This window comes from Clupea harengus, chromosome 2 (assembly GCF_900700415.2).
Source record: "Clupea harengus chromosome 2, Ch_v2.0.2, whole genome shotgun sequence".
NCBI classification, from domain to species: Eukaryota; Metazoa; Chordata; class Actinopteri; order Clupeiformes; family Clupeidae; genus Clupea; species Clupea harengus.
In genome coordinates this window covers 28,786,455-28,810,836 of record NC_045153.1, presented here as the reverse complement: position 1 = coordinate 28,810,836, position 24,382 = coordinate 28,786,455, and the positions used below count along the sequence as shown (strand labels likewise).

Below are 24,382 nucleotides of genomic sequence, written 5' to 3'. Positions count from 1 at the left end.
TTCATATCCATGGTAAATGACTTCCTTGTTCCTGTGCAATCTCTTTGACTTCTGTTGAAAACCAGGTGACTAGCCTCTGGGCAGGTCTTTAATGCACTACACTACTCTTCATCCAAAATAAACCCAGATCCTGTGACATTTAGTTCCTTCTGGAACTTGTTGATATTTCTCTGTTGCTACAGTTTTATCAGTAAAGTACATATACACATACACATATGCAAACACACTTATCCGTATGTATAATGTGTAGCGTACTATGCCTCTAAAGATATTTGAACCGTGTATTGGCTATTTCTGACTGGCCAAGAACATTGTTCTGCAGTTACCTTACGTTAGAGCATATGATAATATAGTTTACATTTTTCTCAAGGACGACATTGTCCAAGGGCCGTATATTGTTTCCCCCACTCAGTTTACTCAGACATTCATGGCTGCATTTGCATACAGAATCTGTTTTAATGACGAGCCCATGACAGGGAAATTGCTATGTGTGCGTGTCTTATTTGACTATGCCAACATGGGCATGCTGAGAGTGCATGTGCAATGCAGTATTTTTTCCTCTTCGTCGTGTTGTGTATAATGGAACTCATAAGTATGTGCAGAGAAAATGATGAAACACTTTAAGAAAAACAATATACAAATCCATTAAATGAATACATAACTTTATTTAAATAAATGCTTTGTCATAACAAAAAAAGACAAAGGTTAAAAGAGTACATAAATTACAAGTTGAATAAATATTACACAGTGATATTCACTTTCTTAATAATTTGAGATTTTTGTTTTGTTTTGTTTTGTATCATTTAACAATTCCAAAGGCTGAACATTGCCATGGTCCTCCTGCCACAAATGGGTCATTTCACATGGCAGCTCATGCAATATGCTATGGTGATCAAACATCATGTCTAAACTCAACCGGAAAATAAAACTGTTACGCATTCAGAAAATCAGGCTGTAGTTCCTGTAAATACCGAGCTGTGATTATTGCATTAGTCTAACCAGATAGAAGGTTTCAGAATCGGACTGAGGCACCACTAGGATTTGAAACAGCATACAGTGACTGAGAGGAAGTAGAGGATCTTAGTCCACTCCTAAAAAGTTTTCCCAACTAGTGACTATCTCTAGGATTACAAATTCTCTTTTTAATCCATGACAAAAGAATTGGCAAAGAATTTCAGTTCAGAGTAAAACCCAATATGGTACAGCAATATCAAAATTGTTACTTCAGCGGATTTTGGCCTATTGTAGGCTAAATTTACAGCTCACCCTAGCTACCTATATGTGTGCCTCGGATTCTGAAGCCCTCCCAGTTGTCTACCCTGCTAACTGTGTCTACTGTGTTATGTTTGTGGATTGTGTGTGGGCCCCCCCCCCCCCCCTATGAACAGGGGCTGGTGAGGCCCTGAATGTGATCACCGCCCACGATGCTCACCTTCTCTCCCTCTCCCCAAGTGGCACTGAGGCTCATTGTCTATAGGCTGTGTGAGAGTGGATGGATGAACTGAATATGGATCTCCCTAATGGTCATAGTTCTGGGTCTCAGGCTCGGGCCACATAGCCCCTGTCAAAGATACTGTGGGAGCAGCAGCTCCGTCAAGGTCATGCTACTGTTCCTCTACCTGAAAACGAGTTGAATGCGGTGTTGTTGTTGACAGCACTACAGAAAAAGGGGCGTAATGTGGCAATAACTTAGTTATGATGCCATTTAAGTGCAAGCTGCTTTTTTTTTAATAAATGGGATGGGGGCGCAATTTGTTGCTCAGGACCTGGATAGCATCCATATACTTAGGTTTGCCATGTGGTTGTTGCGTGAAGACCATTTCAGAGACCTTTTGTGCAAGCTACATGTCTTCACTTTTCAGAAACCCAGAGGGCAGATGGATGTTTGACCGTGCAACCACTAAAAAAAGCAAAAAAAAAAACTCCCTTGGCCACTACAGATATATGAGCTGTACTCATCGCTTTCCCCCTCCCTCTCCTTCCTTCTTTTCATTCTTTTCTTCCCTCTCTCTTTCTTTTGCGCTATGAGCTCATTAGATGGGATTTTGGTAGCATGCTAGGGGCAGGCTCGGAAGAGCAGCTCCACTTGCTAAATCCCATTGTTTTGAAGTATGAACACTTGGGCTCTGAAATCGGATCTGCGCACAACGACAGTGGCTGGGAATGGCTTTTCTGTCTCCTTTCCACTGAGAAAAACAGCAAGAGCTTAACATTGACACAATGTCATTGTGGTTGACATATCTGATGATTGTAAAACAACGTGATATTTTCTTCAGCTAGTACACATAACATTTGCAGTCATGCACAATCAATATTCAGCTTATTCTCAAAAGAACAGAAGAGACAGAAGAGTACCCACAAGTTTGAGCTGTTGTGACAAAGGCCTCTCCCTCTATCTTAGCCCCAGTCACAGCGCATGATTTAAAGAGGGTGTGTAGCTTTGTGACAAAAACAAAGTCGATATAATATTCATTGTACGTCTCTTTTATCTGAGCTTGAGTGAGGTCCCTCGTCAATACAAAAGGGTTTGCCTGCTTTGTCCCCTTGGCTCCTGTGTAATGTTCACATCACTATTCAAATGTATTTGCATGTAGAAAGGCACTGAGACTCACATAAAACTACACATCAGCTGACCCTGTAGTAAATGTGCCCTTTGTTTTAACGATGCCCCTTTAGAAGAAAAGAAAAGAAACAAGAACGAGTAAAAAAAGAACACAGTCTTGTAAAACAACTCATGTTGAATTACAGTCTAGACAAGTCGTCTGAAGTGGATAACCATTTTGGGATGTGGCATACAAGCAAATTGGAAGGAGAGTGGCTAGAGGTGAACTGGCTGGTACACTGCCTGCTCATTTGAATACCCTTGGATTCAAACGACTAGACTCGCTTGTGACAGGTTGGATGGAACAATGCAAATTGTTTACAGGCTAAAATACACAAGTTCTTTCCAAGCACCAGTACACTGTAGTTTCTTTTTGTTAAAACATTCATTAATCTAAAGTTAAATGTAATATACCAAGGTTACACCTATTTCAGTGTCAGGGGACTTGGTTTAGATACATGGCTCAAAAGTGGGCAGTCATTACTTCACTGAAGGCAATTAAAACAGCACAAAAATGAAAAAAAAAAAATACAAGACTGCACCTCAAACACCAAAAAACAGAGTGGAGTTGCAGTCCTGACTGGTGAACATCTGTCTTTATCCTGCACTTTAGCAAAACATGAAAAAAGCAGAAAAGTGAAATAGCTGACTATTGATAGTTCATTGTGAGAATTTTGATGCTGGCAGCAAGGCCAAAGATAGGTAAACCTCTGTAACATACCTCGTCACCACTTCTACAGGCCAACACTGCCCTAATGCCCAAAATACGGCAGAAGGAGGGTACTGGTGCCTTGTGGGTACGGTATGAAGTCAAACCATGGATTCTCTCTACAGAATATGCCAAGACATCAGTCCACCAACAGGAGCAGCAATCTCTGTTTACCTCTGTCACATAGCATGGCATCGTCTGTATACATAGGCACAGTTGGCATATGAGGCTAGCTACAGAGTCATGGAGCCACTGAAACAGGTTTGTCTGACACAATTTGATTCTTACATTTTCCACTCCCTGAAACACACAGTGAACAGGCAAGTAAAAGTACCTTTCTGGAGCCTATGTCAGGTGCCGAACAGGAAGATCTGCCGCATAAGCTGCGGCAGGAAGAAAATAAAGGACATTCTTTCATAAAGGCTCTCTCTCTCTCTCGCTCTACCTTTCTTTCACATCCAAACACATACATACATACATACATAGATACATACATACATACACACACAAAATAAGCTCATACACATACTCACACAAATGTACACTGAACTTGGTGAAGTTACACATTTCCAAGCAGGCTTCCCTATAATAAGTGCTCTGACAGGACCAAATACCCAGATAGAGACGACCGTATCAGCAGATACCTATCGTGTTTTTTCGTTTCTTTTGAAAACAAACAAACAAAAAAAAACAGAGTTCTTCCAATAGTGGAGTTCGTGCTATCTCTTCTGTCACCTCAACAACAATAGATGTAAAAAAAAAAAACAAGATAGCCCTGTTAATAATAAACATGCCATATATTCTTTTCTGTCTTTATGTTAACTTTAAACAAAATGGTATGGTGCTCAAACCCCAGCTTCTATAAAAAAATATATAATTGCATGTATATATATTTTTTTTTTGCTGGGACCCAGATTCTAGCAGGGGATTCCTTAATGGCAAGACAGAAACAGACTCTGACTTGCTGTGCCCCGTGAGTTAGAGATGAGCATTCAGTCGAAAAAAGGATTCCTTTGTCTTTTTTTCTGCTTTTTCATTTTCGTTATTGTTCTGTTCTGTTTTCGTTTACTTTGATTTTTGTTTTGCTTTGTATCACAATCTCAAAGTGACTGGCGGGTGAACAGGTGGGAAGGAGAGAAGGAGGCGGGCCCTAGGGTCAGGTGATCTGGGAGGGGGCATCTCCTCACTCCTCACTCGTTGTTGTTGCTGTTCTCCAGGTCCTTGCACTGGATGTTGCCCCCGCTGTAGTCGGTTCCCGGCAGCTGCACCCCGTATTTGTCCACGCACCAGCAGATGCCTCGCTTCCGGCCACGGGAGGGCTTGCACTGAGGGGTGAGAGGAGGGGGGAGGGGGGGGGGGGGCAGGACAAAGAGAATGGGTTAGAAGGGAAACTTCACCAAACAACCAACAAAAGGGCCTTAGGTTTCACGAGCCACTCAAGAGAGAAATAAACCTAGACAACCAGCGAAGCTTTTTTCCCATGCTCAACAACGCCATGGTTCCTGCACACAGCTGACCATAAATGCCCTCACCTGCTTGCGCTTAAAGAAGCCTTTTCTGTCACAGTTGGGGAGGTACAGGGAGAGAGCCATGACACGTGAAGTGTCCTTCATGCTCTGAATAATCCCGTCCAGCTTTCTCCTGCACGGACCCTGTGGGAACCAAGACACAGTGGGTTACATCACAGCCCTAGAGCCATTAAGCCAGACTTCTCCAATGGTCCCAGCTTCCTGCCACTCCACTCGGACTTACATATTCTGGTTCGTGTTTGTCGATGGGAAGTGGAGAGTAGTTTGTCTGGCCCATGGACCTCAGCTTCTCCTGCTGCTTCTTCCGGTCCTTCTGCATGGCCTGTGCCTTCTTGCTGTTGATCATGTCTTGCTTCAGCAGGGGGACTTTGGCCGGATGCATCTGGTCCTCAGTCATGTCTGTCTTAATCGTGTCATCGTGTTCTTTGGACTCACGATCTGCAGCACACATAAAAAACGGGACGATGAGGTCAGCATCAGAGCTCTTTACATCAATTTTAGACGACATATGGCAAATCATGACTGTTGCATACTCTGTGATTCTGCACAGACAACTTTATTACATATACTGTATATGTCATGCTTTTCTTTCCCCAAATGCCTAATTGAAGCCTGAAGATAAACATAAAACCAACTGCTTTCCCACCAAATGTTTTCCTTGCATTTGTTTATGGAGGGGGAGCAGGATCAACAGCTGATGACCCGCCCCTTCCCCCTCCCCACAAATCCCCAAACCCCTAATGAAACTCAAACAAGCAAAGCCATGCATGACAGCTAATTATCATATAAACAACTTCTACACCATTAAGACCTCTGCTCAAATGAAACGCTGAGTTAAATGAAATAGACTATGGTGAACGGGCTATATGGTTGAAACTGATATTGTAAGGGAAAGTATTGGACAACCTATGTAAAATGCCATAATGAGAAGACATCTGCCCTACATTGGTAAAATCATTACACAGACTGAAGCAGCTCATATTACGGAGTCACCTCAGGGGCTTAAGACTGAATCATCTAAGCTCCTCCACTGATTTCATAATAAGAGACTGGTCTGACAATCTTTTGTAGGGGAAAATAGGACCTAGTGATTCAAAGGCCCTTTTTCTGCTTTAAGTCATATTTGGACCTTTGAAGCCACAGTAACCATAGCACCATGGAGACCACAAGCCTACTTCAAAGTGAAGGAATCCATGGCTAGATAGTGACAGGATAGGGGGAAACATTTATTAGAAAAACTTTCTAAATACTTACAAATGTTTATCAGTAGCTTGTAGCTAATCAATGCACTAGCATTGTGGGTAGCAAGGTTTTGATTGGTGAAATAAAACAAAATAAATACCCTTACATCCACTGCCACCAAACAGGACCCTGCACCTCTAGGCATAAAACAGGTCTGCACAAGTATATATCTGATTTATGCTTCTGTTCCACAGACTTGTGTTGCATTATTATGTACTAAAAGTTCAGTGTGTTTGCAGTAATGCAATGTGAGAATCAATGCAGTACTGACAACAGTTTCAACTATTTACTTGAATATGCTGACAATGTAGTGCATGCTTATTAAGCTCAAAAGAACACAGACATCAAGCAAATTATACTGACAACTTGCAAGCTTCAGAGCCAAGAGCTAACTAACATGGCTATTGGCTAACACGCATTCTATATGAATATAGGTCCTCAATTGGCACTGGTCCTAAAAATAGTACACACAACAAATCTCCAGACTTGATTCATAGAGTAACATAAGTTATAATTTCCTTTGATATAATTTTGCCATCAAACAATGTGATTCTCAACAGGGTCTTAGTACCAAAGTCAAAAGTTTGGTAATGTGACAAGTCCAGTGGTCAAAAGCCTAAGTAGAAATGTTAAGAAGAGAGATTTAATACCCCCAGTTGGAGGTTTTTAGAGTCAGTGTGGATGACTGCCGCTTTTCCCCAAGTTTTTATTGTATAGTAAGCACAGAAATAATTGGGGAACCTGCCAGGCCAAGAACTGTTGATGGTGCCAGTGGATGCCTGTGGTTATATTTATCCAGTAAGGAAATCCAACAGTATAGCAGTAGGGAGATGGAGTAAGGGTCAGATGTTCGGGTAAGCGTGTGCCAAGTATTGTTGAGAACACCGCCACGGGATCTTGTGGGACAGCTGAGGGGACAATTAAAAATAATGGAGCAAACCACTTACACTCCACCTTCTGATATGGAGTGCAGACAGGGGAGGGGTATTATCAGCAGCCTGGTGTTGAAAGGGCCTGAGACAGAAGACATGGGCACATGAGGGAGGGGTGATTACTGGAATTGGGTTCCTGGCTTCTGAAGTTGCAATCAGAGCTCTGGTTGTCTCTTTGAAATTAATCTCGCAACTCATGACTTGGCAGAGCATAATTTCTGCACAGATACCTAGAATTTCCCTGTAACTCTCTTCAGCTGATGGGGCTATAAAGGTCTTTAAATAAGTGGGCCAAATGCATGCCTGAAGGGGATGGGGGTCTGTATTTATGTTTTCAACAGAAAACCTTAACCATTTATTTCATCCTGCAGGCATGTCTTTCTGAAGCAAGAGGTCTGAATGTTTGACATGGTTTTGTGAAGTGCACTACTGATTAAGGTCCCTTAGTTCCCTTAGAGAACACAAGCAGCCTCTGTCCCCTGTCAGTGCATTGACACTGGCCATAGCAGATCTTTATGGTGCTTTTCAGTCTCTGGCTAGTCCTGCAAGTCAAGGCCATGCAGGCTGAGTATACTCTGTTTAATTCAGTATTGCAATATTGGAAAGTGTAGCCTAAGCCCATTTGTAGACAATGGAGCTCCTCTTTTTTGGAAAACATCAAATCCATCTTTTCTGAGCCAAGGCTCTTCAATATGAGGACAAAACTCACTTTTTCCATGCTCTGGGTCCCCAGCTTGTAAAGAAAGCTTAGCGGGACTGTGTTTAACATCTGAAACACTGCCAAGACACTGGAGCGACGCCAAGTGAGTGGTATCACGTGCAGCTCTCTATTCAAATGAGCTGTGGACGGAAAGCTAAATAGGTATTGGTGTCTCTCCCCTTTGGTTTCAATGAAGCTTTCATTAAGACGAGAGGACCTGAGGAGGTGCATCTGATATGGCTCTCTTCAATTATTAATATGTGTATTGGACAATTATACTTCATGAATATCCCAAGTTTCTTGCAGCCTAAGGGCTAATAATGAAAGCCAATCCATCTTTCTTTCAACTATTTATTTCCCCCCGGTCCACTGATCTAAAGCAGATAACAGACATAATATAAGGAGATGATGAAAAGGTGTTTCTAAAATGCTTATGTATCATATGCTGTCCTGCCTTACTGACTCACTGGCTCTTGCACTATACACATTCTTTGCACAAAGATGGTTCTACTGAAAAGCACTTTCCAAATTACAGCTATTCAAGCTAAACACACACTGGTGCAACACAACATGGGAATTAACTCACATTCCATTATTGAATGAAATAGCTGTTCAGGACTATCTGGCAGCATGACCACATAGCATTTCTTTTGGCATTACATGATGTGTTCAGGCTTCTGACTGACCGCGCTGCAGCCTGATTCTAGTTAATATTTTAAGCCTGGACTCAATCCATGGCATGATTGCGCTACTGAGGCAATGCAGCATTAAAGTGCAACTGCAAGAGGAGATGGGTCGACGACCAAAGTAATATATCAATGTTTTATTTTTGCTGACTGACATCAGAAAAGGAATGAAACCAAGCACATTTTCCAGCTGACGAAATGCATCAGAGAACATTTTGAAACATTTTTAGAGAATTGAAGTGGATATGAGAGTCAGATGTGAGTTATTTGTGAAGATACCATCATTCGTTAATGACTTTTGTTGGCTTTCTGTAACAAAACAAAAATTGGGAATATTCAAATCTTTAAGGCCCCAAAACTCATATGCAGGGGATCAGCATTACTGTTTCCTGCTTTAAGCCTATGTGGCCAGAAACTGCTAGGCAATAACGTTTGTCATAATATCATGCCTTCAAATATACAATAGCTCTAATAAAAATGGAGTGTATCTTTATCATAAGTAGGCCAAAAATAGCTTTGCATTGTTCATGTTATAAAAAAAAGCACTTATGGGTGGCACACCTCTTCCAACGTGTAACTGCAAATACAGAGCAGATGCAAGCCTCTGCTGTACAGCGCAATCCTCATTTTGGTCTGAGGTCTCACCAACATCTGAGTTTTGGGTTTTGGAAAAAAAAACACACAATCTGACGCTGCCTTTCCCATGATCTTTACCACCTCAAAACAATTGCTGGGTGTGACAAGACAAGGCACAAGAGCTCTGGCTTGTGTTGAAGCTCCCCTATCTGTTGGTGAAGTCTTGAAGGCATCCAAAACCTTGCATTGAACTGAGCCACAACTGAACTAGTGCTCCAGGCATGAAATTAGGCTCCTTTTGTTCTCACTCTGCAATGAAACGTGACACTCGCGTATCCCCCCCCCCCCCCCCCCCCCCTCTCTCTCTCTCTTTCTCTTTTCCTTGGAATACGTGACAGGGGGTTTTCAACAGGCTAGAATCTTCCATTTGACCACATGGAGTAACCATGTCTCCCCGTAATCTCTCTATATTCAAATGCATTCTAAGAACCTGTAGATGACACAAATGTTGATGGTGGCAGTGGGGTAACTGAGTCTAAACTGGTTTGGTCAGGCCACACATGTTCCCATTTAAAGCCCAGCATGAGGATGTTGCTGCCTCAGAATCACATGTTCCTGACACAGGAGACTACTGTGCGAGCTGATTTTCTCCACAGCTGTTACCCACAGGCCTTCCAGGTGTCATTGACAAATACATGCAACATAGATTGTAGTAAAACTTTATTGGGAGGAATCATTCAAGCATGCCAAATGGGTTCTTTGCTTGCATATTTCACTGGGGGGGGGGGGGGGTGGTTTGAGAGGCATGATTTGTGGACGGCGCCATGGTCCAGCTTGGTTTAAAGCCAAGACCAACTGGTCATGCTGAAAGATTACAGCTTCAATTGAACTTGCCACTGCATATGTGGTTTGTATGTAAACAAAATGCTCTCCTGCATTTTCACGTCTGACCACATGGATCCTTCTTCCTGAAGTGGTCTCAGCCTCATGAAGATTGACTCTCAGGTGATCAGACCTTTGTGTGCATTCATGTTTTACAGAAAGTCCCATTTGTCATTACCTTGTGTAAACAATAAATATGCTGTATTTTGTAAAGAATCTAGTCTCATTAAAAAGTAGTCTCATTAAAAAGAAATATGTATGCATTTTAAATAGGTTGCGGGCCATCCTAAACAGAAGTTGTGTATACATAACATTTTGTTCTGGCTACATCAAGTATCATTATTAAGCATGTCATTTAATTTGCATTTGCTGATCTACAAAACTACAACCATCTTCATGGACAACTATTGACCAAGATCTTGTGATCTATAAGCCATATGGCATTGTGGATTACATGAAATCCAGCATGTTATAACAACTATGCCTACGCCCTGATCTAACTGCACCAATGTGAAGACAGTGAATTCAATCATGTTATGATAACACTTATAGATGTCAGGCTAATGTAATCAGCTGAGAAATACTGAAGTCACAAAAACAACTTCAAAAATGTTCTTTTGGCTCTCACGGAGGGTCCTTTTTATTATTGCTATGTTTACAAGGCACAAAATACTTGTTCATGTGCAAGTCAAGTGTTGTAAATTCTGAACGTTTCTTGAATTATTCGGTTTTTTGTATCTTGGCAAGGAGCAATCTGCTCAGAGACAACATAGGGTTCTTTCACAAGCTATTGGATCTGCTGGCAGCCACTGTGGGGCTCTGATGGTCTATGCAACACATTGCGCAGAGAGTAGTCTTCTGCAACAGTGAGTCCAGAATGCCATTCCTCCTCATACAAATCAAACTTTACATAGTTAAGCATGTGACAAAACATGATACTACCAGATGAGACAAAGTCCAAATCAGCTCTGGATCGCATAGCAGCAGCACAATTTGAAATGGTCGGAATTTCAATCCCCCTCAAGTGTGTCTTGATGGTATGGTTTGACTTTATGACTTTATTAGAGTGAGAAAATGGGTAGCACACAGTAGATGGCAGCCTTTCAACCCCATGTGGTCATGGACACTTGACCACTCTCTGTGTCTGCCTTACCCAGCTGGTGAAACGAGGCTGAAACTGAATACTATGGTTGATGAGAAGTGCCCGTCTAAATCCATCCAGAGCCTGGCAGAGGGCTCTTCAGAGAACAGCTCCAAAAGTATTCTGCTGAATCACTGTGTCGCGACTCAGTGCCCACTGCAATACCGCGCACGCCGGAAGAGAAGCTCTAATTTCTTCTTGACTTCAAGGGAAAAGACAGGATTCTGACAGAGAGATAGCACTAAAAATATGCACCAATGTCAAACTCCAAACCTAGGGTGATGCTATTTGACGCTGATGCATTTGTGACAGTGTTTTAAGAATACTGTGTAGGTCTACAGTCTTCTATTTTCAGAACAATGCCTGTAGAGTAAACCGAATTCCATTCATACTGTTTCATGGATTGATGTTGCCCTAGGGAGGAAAATAGGACGTTGGGAGGTGTACAGTTTGCAGTGAGCACATTCGAATTGATAGTGGTTTGATCATTTTGAAATCTGAAAACGACTCACAACTTCGATTACCTTAGCAAATTGAACTGTATGCAACCAGCAAGACATTACATTACTGAAAAACAATAGTTGAGAGAAGCCGTTTTAAACTCTCAGGGCACCGTTCAGTTCAACTCAAAGCGTTTTGTCACACTCCCTCCCCTTGCATTTAATCTTTGAACAGTAATCCTACTCTCAACACCACCCACAAATATAAACTTCATTTCAGGCCGACTACGATCAGTCATACCAAGAAGTATATATGCTGTTACTTTAAACGACTTCACGTTGCAATGGCAGCGAAAGCAGAACAAGTGGACAACTACAAAAGTCTGCAGTCGTCTGACCGGCTAGATGAATGGCTCAATGGAAGAAAAAAAATCTTGACTTATGCGAGTCCCTGTCCACGTAAAACACGTTTTACATATCAAAACACGATGCGCATAAGGGCTGAAACAGGACAGGGGAATTGTATCCGTCCAGTCAATTGGGGATGTGAAATGAACTAAAAAAAACTCACATAGGCTACCGCCGTTTCCTTTAAATGTTTTCCGTAAGTTATGTGGTTCTAAATCATGACTTTGCAGCAGCGTGCCCGTCAATAAACAAAACAAAAACTAGAATATGTAGGTCACAGAACGTTTTTAAACAATATCAACATCACAAAATGTTTACTCGGATCCACCCAATAGCTCATACAAGAAGACTCGTTTTTGAACGATATAAACATTACAAAAATGTGTACTCCGACCCACCCCCGGCTCATCAAAACTACTCCAAACACTCATACGTACAGTTGTTAATGCACGTGCGAGTAGGCTACAACACAACCGCGAATCGGGGAGAAACAGAAGGCAGCACGAGAGCAAACTATAACATCTAAGACGGCACTTTCCGTTTGGCCCGCCATGAATAATACAACTTGACTCTGTGAGTCATTATTGTTGCGTCGGTTATCATATGAATGTTATGAAGTACAAGATGCAGGGTTACATGTAAATACACTTTCAACCTTGCGCTTCAAACGGCAGAGCCTTGGAACTTGGCTTATAACGTTAAGGGTTGACACACTATACCTCATGTAGGAACAGTTTTTCTGAAGTAGGCTAATAAGAGTTTTCTGTCTGCTTACTCATGTCTCCCAAGTTATTCAGATGCGTACCGCATACATGATATTCAATCGTTTTTACACAAAGACATGACTACAGCAGTATGAAACGAAGAGGGACGTTCCACCACTCACCTATCGGAGGATGGAGAGGCTTGTATCCTTTTTCATTTGTGCACACTCCTCTACCGTGAAGAAGGGCGTGAAGCGGCTTCTCCTCGCCGTTCCGTGGCAAACACCGGAGCCCATGTGTGCATGTTCCGGTGTAAACGCCGCACGCCTGACCTTCCGAGAGAGCGCAGGTCAGGCAGCAGCCGCAGCCCGGCTCCTTCACTAGCTCGCAGCCGACAGGCACTGGAGGGCACATCGAGAGCGCCTTCTGATCACAGGGCTCGCAAGGGACATACGAACAGTAGCACCGGGACAAACCCAAGAGAAATGTAACCACCAAGAAAAAACTGTGTGTCATCTTCTTTTCTTTTTTCTTCACTTCCGATAAAAAAAAATAGGCGCCAGTGACTTTTTTAAAATGCTTCTCTCAGGTCATTAGACTATAAAAAGATCCAAACTGCTGAAACACTGCACCGTAAGACTTCAAAAGCGTGAAATATTATGTTCTTGAAAACATCCAATTAACAGGTCGAACTGTGCAAAGATCTAAATTGGGCTTTCTGCTACAAAAAACATTGCCATTTTATTATTATTATTATTTTAAAGTTTGTACGGCCTGTGCAATACAATTTGGTTGCGCTCAAAAATCAGGTCTTTTCCCCTTTGAAACCGATTCCAAATACTTTCCCCTCTGGAGAAGTTTCTGAGCAGACTGATCAACTTCAGAGCAGGCTTGCCTTTTTAAAAACAGCCAAACCCAAACCCCTAACTATGAATAAGCCAAACTGCGGTGAAGGGAGGCGCACTTGTTTCTGGCAGAGCGCCAGCATTTTTTTTTTAAGCTATAGGTCTCTCCAGTCTTTCATGTCGCAGCCTAAGTGATGCCAACTAACCTACGAAATCTTGATAAAAATATAACAGCAAAAGTGAGAAAAGTAAACTGGTTGTAGACCACAGCCTCAGTTAATATGCTATTCAGCGGTGGTTAATAGCTGTTAGAGTGCTGTATCAACACTCGCACACACCACATTCATCTGACTCCGTATGTGCGTGGCAGAGAAACCCGCCCAAACGATTTCAGTAAGACGTTGCGATATAGAAATGTACCAGGTAATTTAAATGTGTTCGAAAAGTGTATTTTAAACCACTGATCATGAAGTTTACCTCACGCAGACTGCAGTCTGTTAAAGCCATACTATCAGTCTCTGAGTGGCAAATGAATAACCGTGATATGTATGTGTAAAACATGCATTTGAGAAATACCTCAATACTGTCCAGACAGTATTAGTAGACAGTATTAGCCGTAGCCTGGTAACCTGTATTACGCGATTACCATGGTTCATTGTGTAAAGGACATCCCTGTAACTTGGTATATGCTTAGTGGGGGTGTGGAGCAAGTCACCTCCTGTAAATGTGTAGCACTGTTCGTGCAGCCTGGACTAAGGATAGAAGAGACAGCTATTACATGACAGCCAGGGGATGAGAGCCATCACCCAACACTCAGACCATTATATGAAGAATGAGATCCCTTTTGTTTTACACCGTATCTAAGTATAGTATATAAACCTGTACCCACTCAGTGGATTCGAATATGACTTATGGCTATTCTTGGTGGCTTATTTATTACTGTGACAAATTACTGACATGTATAGGAGGGAAAGTGTGTGTGTGTGTGTGTGTGTGTGTGTGTGTGTGTGTGTGTGTGTGTGGTGGGGATGTATGCATGCATGTGTGTGGAATGTTTACATGTTTGCTTGTACTTATGTGGTGCTCGACTGATAAGGTCACAAGTAATTTATAAATGTCTTCTTTACTCTGGCAGTTAAATTCGTAGCACATATTTTGTCGTCTACCTTGAAGTGTAGCTTTCACTCATAGTTATTACCCCTTTGCCATCTTCACTTTACTGTGCTGTGTTTGAAATACTTGTCAAATATATTTTTCATAACTTTGAAAAGACAGATACAAAATGTGATTTCCAAAGGGTTGACATTATTAGATTGTATTCTCTGTATGGTCTATTTATTGATAATCAACACTTGATCACTCAACAACCTGAGTCAATTTTAAATCGGCCACTAGAAGGCGCTGTTAACAACGACAAAAGCTCACTGCACGGGAGACCAGCGCTAATGCTTTACTCTCCATTTACAGCACTCTACCTGAGGTTTTGAAGTGGTGAAAGTTCACATTATGATTTTTTTGGTTGTTGTTGCTGGAGTTAGATTGAAGCAAGGCATATAACGAACAACCACCACACCAGAGCTGGATGCACGATAGAGTTTAATGCTACATTTATTTTTTGAACTTTTGTGTATTTTTGTATGGACTTATGGTTTTCATGGAAACAGCTCATTCTTTTTCAAGATGTTTTGTTTCTTTGGAGGAGGAGATATCCACTCATATTGTGTTTGCTTCCTTCTTACCTGTCCGTCTGCCTCACTACAGACAGGGCACTGTGGCCATGCAGGGATCCTACCAAGAATGTACAAGTGCTATTGTATTCTGTGCCCCTGTGTTAATACAGACCATTTCAGTGAACGTGTATGGTAGCTGGTCTTGGTTTAATCCTAGCTCCTGGAGGCAGTTAAATACCTGGTTTCTAAACATGATTGTCTCCTGGATTGAAACACACACAAACGTGTATGCGTAGCCTGTCACACAAGCAGCTGTAATCCACTGCAATGTACCTTTTCAGTCATTTGAAATGTCAGATTACCCTGATCTATAATGGTCTTTTTTACCTGGGAAAGAAAACCAACTTGCTCACAGCACAGCTGAGAAGAGGTTTCTGGAAACACACTGGAAACATAATACTCTTGCTAATGAGGAGATAAACTGTCACATAGTCTTGGTCCAGACATGCAGCCAACAATGTTCTTTGCTGAAATGTTTTTCATTTAATTTAAATTCAATTTAAATTTAAATAATTCATTCCATTCTCTGAAACGTAATAGGATGTTATAAAGGAAGATTTGTGTAAGAATAGTCAGTTGAGTCAAACGCATTGGCAAATCTGTACTGCTTTTTTTAAATGTATAATATTAGATCCCTTGTTTAAATGTCCAGTATTTATATGATGCAGTGACATTTTAATGCCTTAAATTGCACTTTCCGTATCACTGTTTCTTTTCTGCAAATGTTCTGATATGTTTCTTTTTTCTTTTTTAACCAATTATTTTGAAATGATAAGAAATCAATCAAACAAATACAATCTTGTACAGCCGTAGGCTGATCTTTGAATGCTAAATTGACATCAACACTGACATATTTTCATTTCTCAGGTCCAGAGGATTTACTTCTCTAAGAAATATTTACTCTTCTGTCTTCAATATGTTTCACTGAAAAATAGATGATTTGTGAAAAGACAACAATAAGAAGTCTGATCTGAGTGCAAAAGTCAAAGCCAGAACTTGATGCGTTGTAACATTTTATGCTTACTGATTGTGCAAAAGGTTTTGATTTATATGTAAAGAACACCATCCTATAATGACCCATATTGTCTATTCTTCATTGAAAACTTGTCTATGTTTTGAATCACAACAGCAATAGCAAATAGCAACCATGAAAGAGGCCAGGCTTCACAGTACCTCCTATTACAAGCTGTGTCTACAGGGAACAGTCCACTTGATCCATGAGCCTTGGTTTATTTTTTAAAAATTCCATACAAATCATGAGAAAATCAATTTCTCCTTTGAGAAACTTTGAAGGTCTACAATATCACTACAGGCAGTTTGGTTTATCCTAACATGTAGCTATATATAACACTTCAACTGTAACAAAATAATTAGGCAGAGCTTCGACAGGCTGGTCTGTCAATTAGTGCCAACACAAAAACAGAGGTACTTTCTCCAGCAAGCTTGGCTTTTGGGTTCATTTTGAGTAAATACTGACTCAGGATGCCCTCAGTATGATGCACACCAAAATGCATAACAATAGCAAGGATTGTTTGCATTTACAGTATACTGTCTCTGTCTCTCTAGAGGTGAGTCTGAACCCCTGTGCACCCTCAGCACATGACAACAAAGACAGGGGCCATGTTTGGTGTCAGCCTGCAAAAATGTTGCCAATATATGACCTCATGTCTTGTTGGGCAACATTTGTTAGGTTGCCACACTTAAGCATTTTGGAAACTGCTTCTGTCAATGGCTGCTGGATTTTGAATGTGAAGTTCAGCAGAAAGGTTTGAGAGTGCAAGCAATGACAAAAGGGAAAAAGTGCGCTCTCCAAATTCAGATCTAAAAATCTCTCAGTTTTGTATTCACTCACTGAAAGTTTCCTTCTTCATACTGAATGCTGTAGACCATATTTTGTAATATTTATAATCTGTCATTCTGCCATCTTCCTTCACATTTTCTCACAATTTCATTCCACATTTCCTGACTCTGAATTACAGCCATTATTCTAAAGATGCAGTTTGCAAGATAAATGGATGTCAGAGGCTCAGGGAGCCCTACCATTGGGCCTATCAAATACCAACTCATGAAATTCTAATGTGACCAAAAATTGTGGTAAAATTTCCGCTTCCCACATAGTTGGCGCAGAGAATGCATTTTATTACAGTTCTATTCTTCTAGTGTATCTTCATCTCAAATATGCCATTTCTGTTAGGTTTCTGGCATTGTACCAATTAACATGTAAATGTGTTCCTCCTCACACTAGCTTAAATAAACAGGCGGAGAGGCAAGGCAGTACTGGTGTTTATGTGTGTGTTGGGCTTTACTGATAAACTGTTGCAAGCACAATGTTCTGACAGTACAGTAAACAAAAGATGTTATAGCTCCTCTCTGAGGTATAAAGTAGGTTAAAAGTTAAAAGTGGGAGTTTGAACTCGCACAGTGTCCCACAAATTTCAACAGATTCACTAGTACATACAGACAGAGACATTGACTACATAATATAAAGTATTTTAAAATAAATAGATCCGAATATACAACACATTCTGTACATTTAAGTTTATATCATAAACTTGGCAATTACAATATAGCCCATGACCATCCATAACAAGAGGGGTTAATAGCTGCAAGGTTATAATAGCCCTCAATCATATAAAACTCCAACTCATTTTTCCTCTGATACGCAGGAGCAACAACAGTAACTTTTCAGTTGATTTTCTGAATATAGACCTTAACCTTGAAAAGTTGCCAAGTCTAACCTAAAAATAACCCTGAAAAATGAAACAAGCTTGGCGTATCGGCAGTTGAAATCAGACTAACCAGTGGAGCTTTTGTTGGCCTGTTACACCAATAAGGCATTGAAAGTGTTTTGTGCAGCTATCTTAATTAGTAAGTTGGCAGCAGTCCAAGTTGTATTTCTGTCAGTCTGCTGAACCACTGGGCTCCTCTATCCCTTTAACATCTAAATAACTTGCCAGCTTGTTTCTTTGGACATGCTGGTTCTTTTCTTTCCACCATTGTCAACCACCCAGCTCTAAGGAACTGATGCATGTTTGACATGCCCTGCTGTCATTCACAGTGTCGTCACATTTTGAGCGCAATAGCTTTTTCTTTCTCCAGCAATCTGTCTTATTTGACAGCACCCAGCTGAAACTATGCAGCGAATGCACCACAATGGTGGTATTGTTGAAGACTGTGTTCTCTCTTTCAGAAAGGTAGTTGTGCTTTGACCGCAACTGGGGCTTTTGCAGTAGTACTCTGGGCTTTCTCTTAGTGGCCAGGCCAGATATAATGAAGGGATTTCTCTCGTGCTTTCCAGCAACAATGCACTGCAGAAGGCCATGCTTTCCCCAAGACTAAATGAAAGTTATGACCAATGTAAAATGTGCAAATTACGCCCAAATCATCTTTGGAAGGGTTCCTAGGGGAGCTTTTTCCTTGTCTCCAGTTAAAAGGTCAGTTCAAATTTGATTCCCGTGTCCACAATGGTGGAGAGACGAAACTGGGCCAGAGTGAATATCGAGGGTTTTCAGGGGTATGAAATTAAGCAGTAAATTACACTGAGGCTTCAGAAAGAAAGGGAGAGGGCCTTCATTTTCCAAACCACCTTACAAGATCGCTTCACTCCTCCTGGCGCTAGCCCACAATCTTTGAAGCACAGCATTTTAAATCATATTCTTGGCCACGTTTTTTTTTGTCTTTGGATTTCTTTGAAAGGTTTAATGCTGTTGAAATGATGGACAACTGTTGGTTAAAATGCTTGCATCAGATAGGAACTTCAGCACTAATGATCTGACTAAGTACAGTACATTGGTTCTTTGGTAACAACCAAACTGCATGCTTACCCAAATTAAAACCACTATAAAGACGTTTGATATGGAAATGTAATTCCGGAGTCAAAGAGAGAATGGAACTATTTGGCTTCTAAAACAACTGACAAGGAAGGTTTCTATGAAATACTACAACAGTTGTTTGGTACTGTACCAATCTCTTTAACAAACGAGACACTTCCCTACCTACTCACATCACCAGAGGGACCTATAAAATACACAAAACAACTGTTTAGCCTATTATTTTGATTCGACAAGAAAAAGTATTCAGATTAGTTGTTTTCATAGTTTAATGGTAGGCTACAGGCACGTCTACTTCTTAATTTGCTATCTTGTGATATCAGCTAACTTTACATCAGATATGGTAAAAAAAAAGTGTTATGTCTTTCTCAAGTATGTTTGTGGTGAAATGGGCCATTGGAAAGTCCTGAAGATTGTAGCATCATGTTGCAGTTCACCCTTCAAAAACTGACCAACTAGAGGGAGGTTTAATTCTAAAGTTGTTTTTGAATATTTAAATTTGGGATGTATCACTTCTTTAAGGATAGAATGATTGATTTGTATTTGTCACTGTTGAAGAGCAACACATTGAATCCACTCCTGCTTCGCCTCATAAACCCTCACCTGGGTGAGTAGAACAGCATGTCACTGACTTTTTTACAAGCATTGACAAAAGCTATAGATTTTTTGGGAATATTTACCAAAAACAACTCTAAGGAACTCGGACCAGCCAGTGGTTAGTTGGACAAAATTATGGACTTTCTAAAAGTACTCTGGCAAGTGAGGTGATGACCTACTCTGTGGCAAAGCACTGAGCCAACCTAAGTGTCAATACCGCACACATGATGTCAGGACTCACTATAGGGGTGCATACAGGCTGGGCCTCCATACCATCTTTTGATGTCACAGTGGAATGCCAGAGTATGACAATGAGACGCACCATCAGAGCGCACCCGCACAAACCCCTGCCCCATACAGAGAGGAGTTAAAAGCCCTTGCCACATCTCCATGCTGAGATGGCAGGGTGAGGCTAGTCTATTGTTGTCAGATGCCGAGATGTAGAAGGCCTTAACTTTATTTGGCTGCCCTGAATTGTCCTCTTTTGTTTGGTCTTGCTTTTTACCCAGTGGGGGACTTGTAAGAGTCAGTGAAACAAGCTGCATTACAGCTGATTCTGAGGCATGATAGCCTGCTCTTGAGTGGCCCACTTCATCAGGAAAAGGGATTTTCTTTTTTGGTCTTGTCCACTGTAGTCATGGTCACTGATGTTTGTAGGACCACCTTTTCTGGTGCCAATGAATTCTGGCATGTTTTCACATTAAGCTAGCAGTATCCATGGTGAAAAGTTTTTGTTACCATGGTGATGTCACAAGTGTAGGAGTTAAATGTTCACATCATGTCTCAAGAAGTTCTCATGAAATAACACAACTTGGAGCACCTTTTATCAGGTTGTCAAAGCCCTGATGATCAATATAGTGTACGCTGATGCACTGGTGGAAACAGTATGGTATGGCGATGTCATGTGCGCCCCTTGCTTCACTGGGCACGGTGCCTGATTACATGACACATGGCTAATCGTGTGGACTGCAGTATTTGCCAGGACGGGCTGAAGCTTTTTATTTCAATGCCAGGTGCCCTTTGAGACATAGCCAGTTCCATTGTTAGACTGGGCTTCAATGGCTCTGTCCAGCGGCATGTGTTTGGCCTGTATGGGGGTTTACATAGATTGCAGCCCCCCCATTCAGGAAGGCTTTTCAAATCCCTATTTTTGTGTCTGTTCTCTTGTGTTAGTGCCAAAACAAGCATAGTGAAACACTGAGGTCAACATTTCAGAGCAGCTATGTCTTCAGTTTAAGAGTCTGGAAAAGGTAGGCACAGGATCATAATTGAAATGTATTCTGTGCTCAAAGTATACATGAGTGCATTAGTGCCATATCCCTGCAGATTTACAGCACGCACTGGATGATCTCTCATCTCAGTTTACCATTCTTTCGTTGCCTTGCTTTCTGTTATGCTGTCCTACTTAGCTTTGACTTTGATACAATGCTCCTCTCGGAAGAAATGAACACTTATTGGCACAAGCTGAGGGTTTTCTGTGGAAACTAGGAAAAATGATCTGCATTCTTGTGACTGTACAGACAGCCTACAGGAAAACCATAGGAAAACCATGACAAAAAGTGATATCTGGACTCAAATAATTGGGCTATTAGTTTTGACTGATGGTGGTTAAATTACTTTTCTAATCCTCAACTTGTAGTTCTGTAATATATTTGGATGTCAGACAAACTTTACTTAGCTTTGGAAATGTTATTTGAAAGGCTGTGTAAAACACTGAAAGCTTTGACTGATAAATCCTAAAGACAACATATTTTTAGCAACAGTGTACTGTCATGGAAATAATCCCATGGGCTTCTTAATTCTTAGGAACTTCAGGAATACTAAACACTGTTGCCTATGCGAGGTCAATTTAACTGGGTGCAATCAAAACACCCATAGTAAATAAACCTGGCCCATCTGGTTGCAGCGCTGGTGTTGACATTATTGAGTCAGAAATGGTTCAGTTTGGTTGGGATGTCTTGGATTGTTTACAGCGCATCTGTTCCCTCTCAGAACTGAACTGTTGTGAAAGATTTATGTCACAGACCTGACATTAGCAAAGCTTGTGATGAGTTGCCATGGAGCTTCCAATTAGTGGTTACACATACAGTAATCTACCCCCAGATATGGAAAGATAATGGATTTCATCATCACTGGAGGAATTAGGATGAGGGCCAATTTTCCATCCAACTATTACAACATTTTTAATAGGCTAGAAGCAAAAATAAATGGTTTTGGACAGAGCATAGGGAAAGAATATCACTGGATAGTTAGACAGATCCTTACATAGAGAAACCCACAAGAAAGTTGGTTTAAAATATCAGGACATTATTTGCTTATCTTGAATAGAAATGCTATTGCACACATTCTAAATGATAACATACATAACCTGACTACTCCCTTCAGTCCATGTAATCTCAAACAGGATTTTATAAAGAGTCCTAAACAAACAGATTAGTTACACCTGGGCACTAATTAGGCTGCCTGTTGAGTGGTTTCAGCGAGGCTTTTTACAATTCTCCCTGCTACTGCTGAGTTTTGCACCTTTAAATAATGAGGCCTTTAGTGTCCCATTACTCTACCAGCCATCACAGGACAGGTCCCTGCAATTCATCCCTGATGACAGTGGCCATGTGCTAAATTCCATCTGAATTGGCTCCTTCGGGCAGTGTCTAAATCCTCTCTGGGGGATAAAGCAATCTTGATAATATTAAGGTTATTTGACTATCAGTGACATTATCCAGATGATCTGGCTTTAAGAAAGCCTCAAGGACATTGCCGAAGAGAGTGTCCATTGTTGGCCATGGCCCTGGTGTCTTTCACTGGCCTGGTTTTATCCCTCTATCAGCGTTTGGCCCTCGGGGCCCCTTGCATTACATGAGTGTTGTTGTTCTGACATGTCGACAGCCTGGCCAGAGGCCCCAATCAGCCGAGGGCTTTGACTATATTCAGCAAGCAGCTGATAACCTTTGCCATTACTTTTGCCACATCACCTCGCAGCTATTTACAAGGTCAAGACACGGGCCTTCAGCATTTCAAACCTAAACCCTCTTGTTCACCTTCAGGAACCCAAGAGACACATTCGGTGTTCACCATGTGGTATTTCTGCTCCAGACCCATGGCTCCAGACAGCCACATCACAGTAGCCATTACAGGGAAGCACTGACTTGTCCATCATCTTGGCTGGAAGCCTGGTATCAGAGTGGCATCACACTGTGACCAGTGTGTGTCAGGATATATACAGTAGCCAGCTGTGCAGACTTCACTCTTTACTGAGCTTTTCCGATGCTTTTGGAGTGAGTCGTTGATATCCAAATGAAGTTAATGGTTTTGGTATCATGCACAGGTGATAAAAGGGGTATATTAAGATTTTTTTTAAATAAAGTGTATAAATTTATAGGTGCATTTTTCAGTTTATCTTATAAATGTGCTCACGCAATGCAGATCATGTACCAGTTTCACATTTCAATGAATCAGTTCTTTCTCCATTTGCCTGCTGAAACTTCATAGCATGTGTACAACATGTATCCTCGCATGAGGGATGGCGGCTCCACCATAGCCCACATTTGTGGTATGCATAGTCACGATCAAGTGTGATGACTAGTGCAGGTTTTTCAGCAGTTGTAGCAGATGTTTGTTTTATCTTTTGCACATGGTTGCGGTGTGGATCACTGTGTACTTTGAGATAATGGGTATTTCACAAGTTGGCATGATATGTCGAGCAGGAGTTAGGGTTCTTCCCAGTGTTACCCAAAAACAACACCCTGACCCAAACTCCTCTGCTCGTGACTTGACATTTGAAGATTTGTCATCTGCAAATAGACTCTCACCAAATTAACCCTTGACCCCTAGAGCCCTGGTGCAGCACAATGCCTATGCTTGGAGAAAGGGATCAAAGGCATCAAACGAGGGGACTTCATTCTTCCCTCCTCTCTGCCCATTGAGTGCTTACTTTTATGTTCTATGTTTATGTGTATTTTGCATTCATCAGTGTCGTAATATCATTTAAAGGATCGTACAGCGCTATAGCAGGCCTCTGCAGATGGCTTTTGGCCGTCTGACAGATGTCTCGACTCAGGCGTCTTTCTGGTAAATGGGCAGTGACGTGGAGGCTGCATGAGTCACTGAAAAAGTGCTGATATGCTTCTTTTCTTTTCTCATCCTTGCAGAAAAGGATGAGAGTCACTCTGCCCGTAAAATGAATCAGCAATCTATTAAACTCTTGAGTTTTCATGTCACTATTTAAGGGTGTCTTTTATATTGTTCCCTCTGCAGTCATAAGATGAGGTTTTGGATCTGAATGCCTTTTATAGTTGTTGTTTCAGAACTGTTGGTGGTGGTTTGTAGGGGTGGGGGTACAGAATTGCAGTTGGCCACTAGAGGTGATTAAAACAGTAAGGGAAGACATTTTTCTTTTTGAGCAAAGTGCAAAATCTCATTCCAACTCATTCCTTGCGACCAGAGTTGTGGGAGCCTGTGGTATAGTAAACCAAAACAAATTATAAGAATAAAACTGACCGTGAAAGTTTTTTATCATAATCAGAAACCCATTTGTGCATGCAGTGATACTTTCATTTATCATGATATTTCTCTTAAACACTTCTGAGCCGTCTCAGTTTAGCATATTCCCACTTTTTTTTTTGCGTGTACTTGCGCATTATATGCATTACATCTCTGCCTGTCATGCAGTAGCCTATGTGCATTCCAGTGTTTATGCGTGTGCGTGCTCAAGTGTGCACATGTGAGCCTCCATGAGGTGAGATCAGCATTACGTATCGTGCACAGCCCTCAAATTGGCCCGCTAACCAGCACAGCAGTGACAGAGGATACACACAATTAGCAGTTAGAGG

At 41.3% G+C, this 24,382-nt stretch overlaps 1 protein-coding gene across 1 annotated transcript; it reads right to left on the bottom strand.

The window, feature by feature from the left end:
* Positions 1–645: 645 nt before the first annotated feature.
* Positions 646–13,444, bottom strand: igfbp5b (insulin-like growth factor binding protein 5b). The gene is made up of 4 exons (XM_012836446.3): positions 12,734–13,444; positions 5,064–5,278; positions 4,844–4,963; positions 646–4,636 (listed from the first exon to the last, which is right to left on the bottom strand). Exons 1-4 carry the CDS (start codon positions 13,065–13,067, stop codon positions 4,502–4,504), a joined length of 804 nt encoding a protein of 267 aa, XP_012691900.1. The 5' UTR covers positions 13,068–13,444; the 3' UTR covers positions 646–4,501.
* Between the last annotated feature and the right edge of the window lie 10,938 nt (positions 13,445–24,382).